The 2,565-nt window shown below is 36.6% G+C and overlaps 1 protein-coding gene and 1 long non-coding RNA gene across 2 annotated transcripts in view; one reads left to right on the top strand and one right to left on the bottom strand.

Annotated features, from left to right (window-relative positions):
• The window catches only part of LOC107727429 (uncharacterized), a 3,460-nt gene extending 2,423 nt beyond the window's left edge, over window positions 1-1,037 (bottom strand). Inside the window, exon 1 of the long non-coding RNA XR_001638353.1 lies at window positions 658-1,037. This is a non-coding gene — a long non-coding RNA (uncharacterized LOC107727429). The remainder of the gene's footprint in view (window positions 1-657) is intronic.
• The window catches only part of LOC107727428 (ATP-binding cassette sub-family D member 1-like), a 21,276-nt gene that overhangs the window by 15,641 nt on the left and 3,070 nt on the right, over window positions 1-2,565 (top strand). Inside the window, exon 8 of the mRNA XM_016537300.1 lies at window positions 1,398-1,482. Within this exon, the coding sequence (XP_016392786.1) occupies window positions 1,398-1,482 (85 nt within the window). The remainder of the gene's footprint in view (window positions 1-1,397; window positions 1,483-2,565) is intronic.

The following is a 2,565-nucleotide window of genomic DNA, read 5'->3' as shown; positions in this document are numbered from 1 at the left end:
GTAAAAAGACAGTATAAGTCATTATAATCAGTATTTAAGTCCCCACTGGATACAACAACTGCCTCATTTGTAATGGGTTTTATTGGTTTTGTCTTGTCCTGCTGAGAGACTGCATCACAGTATGGTAAGGGGCGTAACATTTCTGTCACGCGCTTGAGGCATTCTGCCAATCACAACACACTGGATAGCTGGCCAATCAGAGCACACCTCGCTTTTCAGAACGATGAGCTTTGTAAAAATCGACGCGTTTCAGAAAGGCGGGGCATAGAGGAGAAACAATAATGTACATTATGTGGAAAAAATTTTTTTTTTAACCTTAAACCGAATAAACACATTGCATTACATCAAATACACAAAATAATGTTATTTTTAGCAATGTCATATGACCCCTTTAAAAGGTTTTATTAACAGCTCGAAGAGTATACATGATTTTCAAACAAAAAGAGTGCAAATAAAGAGGGAAGCAAAACTTCAGGATGGGGAACGGTGCCAAAATAACAAACAAAAACGATTCTACTCTGGGGGTTACATTCTTCCTAAACCTATCAAAGAAAAGAAAATCAACAACAAATTTATACACTCACTCACTCCCTATCTAATCCTCAAACCAGGAGAAAACAGTTAAGTACAAAAAAAATAAATAAAAATGGCGCCCACCTCTCTACAGGGTAACAAACAATCAATCGGGAGAGTAACTGCTTAAGCAGTTTGGTAACACAGCTGTAGGCTGAGTATCCTGCAGTAAACACAGTGCACAAAGTCTAAAAGGCTTTCAACAAACTGAGCTGGGCAGGGCTGGACACAGGACATGCGCTGGAGAGAAATTCTCTTCTAAACTGCTACTCTCTCAGCTGGTAAGCAGGTGCAGCTGGAAAGGGCAGTCAGCTACCTGCCAGAGTGGAAAGAGTGGGAGGAGCCAGAGGAGCAGGAGACACAGAGAGAAACAACAACAAAAACCATACCACAAAACACAATGCAGTTAACATAAAAGTAGATACGTCATTGGATGTTACAATATTCTAATTGAAAAAGTTATTTTAAAATATAATATATTTCATATTATTACTGTGTAACTGTAATGTTTGAATGTAACCATTTTAAATGCAGTCTTGGTGAGCATAAGAGGCTTATTTCAAAAACAATCTTATCAACCCCAATCTTTTAACAGTAGTGCACACAATCTGATATATGAATGTTTATTTCCACCAGTGTTGCAAGATAAAAGCAAGCACAGCACATTTACTGTACTGCATGTAAAGTGTTGAACTAACAGATTTTTTTTTAGATAAAATATTAATAGCATATAATTAATAATGCATGTTTAAATGATTCAGTAAACTGTATTAGTTGTAAACTTATATTATTGTTAGTATTTAAACATTATTAAATACTGTCAGGTTGGGATGCAATGAGCGACTGGAAGGACGTGTTGTCTGGAGGAGAGAAGCAGCGCATGGGCATGGCCAGGATGTTTTACCATAAGTACGTCTGTTCTGTTTGACTGACATTTTATTAAATATGACACACACGATTTGAGGCAGACACATATATAATGGAAGTACCATTTTTTACACCATGCTTAATACTGGACTAACATCTATTTAAATCCAATTTAATGTAAGTTAATAATCAGGAATATTACTGAGATATTTTCTCAGGAATGATCTTTCAGTTGCTTGAGATAACTGGTAGAATGACTTCCTCTGTCTAAAATAAAAAATAATACTTTGAAGATACTAAATTATGATACATGTAAGAAAGCTGCTCATGGTTTCCTTAAAGCCATTCAAGTGATAAATATTCAATTACTGAACGTTATTAGCATTTAACCGGATTCAGTGGGTGTTTTTGGAAACTATACAGCTCACTTTGCGTTTGAAGTGAGCAGCTGCTTTAGGGGAGATTATTGTAGAACCACTGAGATATTTATTAATGGGGAAGTAAAAAAAAACCAAGTCAGAAATGTAACAATTCAACTGCCAACTACTGCTTTTAAGTCTGTTTTAAAAGTCCCCAACAACTTGTGTGTTTAAAGGGTTAGTTCACCCAAAAATGAAAATTAGCCCATAAATTACTCACCCTCAAGTCATCCTAGGTGTATATGACTTTCTTCTTTCAGACAAATCCAGTCAGAGTTATATTAAAAATTGTCTTTGATCTTTCAAGCTGTTTAATGCCACGGAGCAAAGGAAGCAAAGTTTCCTTACTTTAGCAAAGGAAAACCAGTCTCCTCTTGGCTTATATCGAAATCCTCCGACATCGTTCTTTACAAATCCTCATTTTGTACTTCTAATTAGTGACCGTTGTTTTGTTTTGATCTCTCCCTGCGCTTCCGCGTTCGTCACTTCTGAGCGGCTCATGCGCAATGCCGACGTCATCCACCCGGAACTGCTTCTGTGTACAACTGTGAGTTCAAGCTAGATTAAAGTGATTATTAAGTTTTGAATATGGATATTTTTCTTACAAAAACGCATCGATTTGCTACAGGAGGCCTTTGTTCACCCCCCGGGGCCGTGTGAGACTTTTTTTTTTTAATGGATGGGTGCTTTTTATTTAACTTCTTTT

The sequence above is a fragment of the Sinocyclocheilus rhinocerous genome, unplaced genomic scaffold, assembly GCF_001515625.1.
Source record: "Sinocyclocheilus rhinocerous isolate Xijiao unplaced genomic scaffold, SAMN03320098_v1.1 scaffold487, whole genome shotgun sequence".
Lineage (NCBI taxonomy): Eukaryota > Metazoa > Chordata > Actinopteri > Cypriniformes > Cyprinidae > Sinocyclocheilus > Sinocyclocheilus rhinocerous.
Note: the sequence above shows the minus strand (reverse complement) of the source record. Positions and strands in the feature narration are given on the sequence as shown.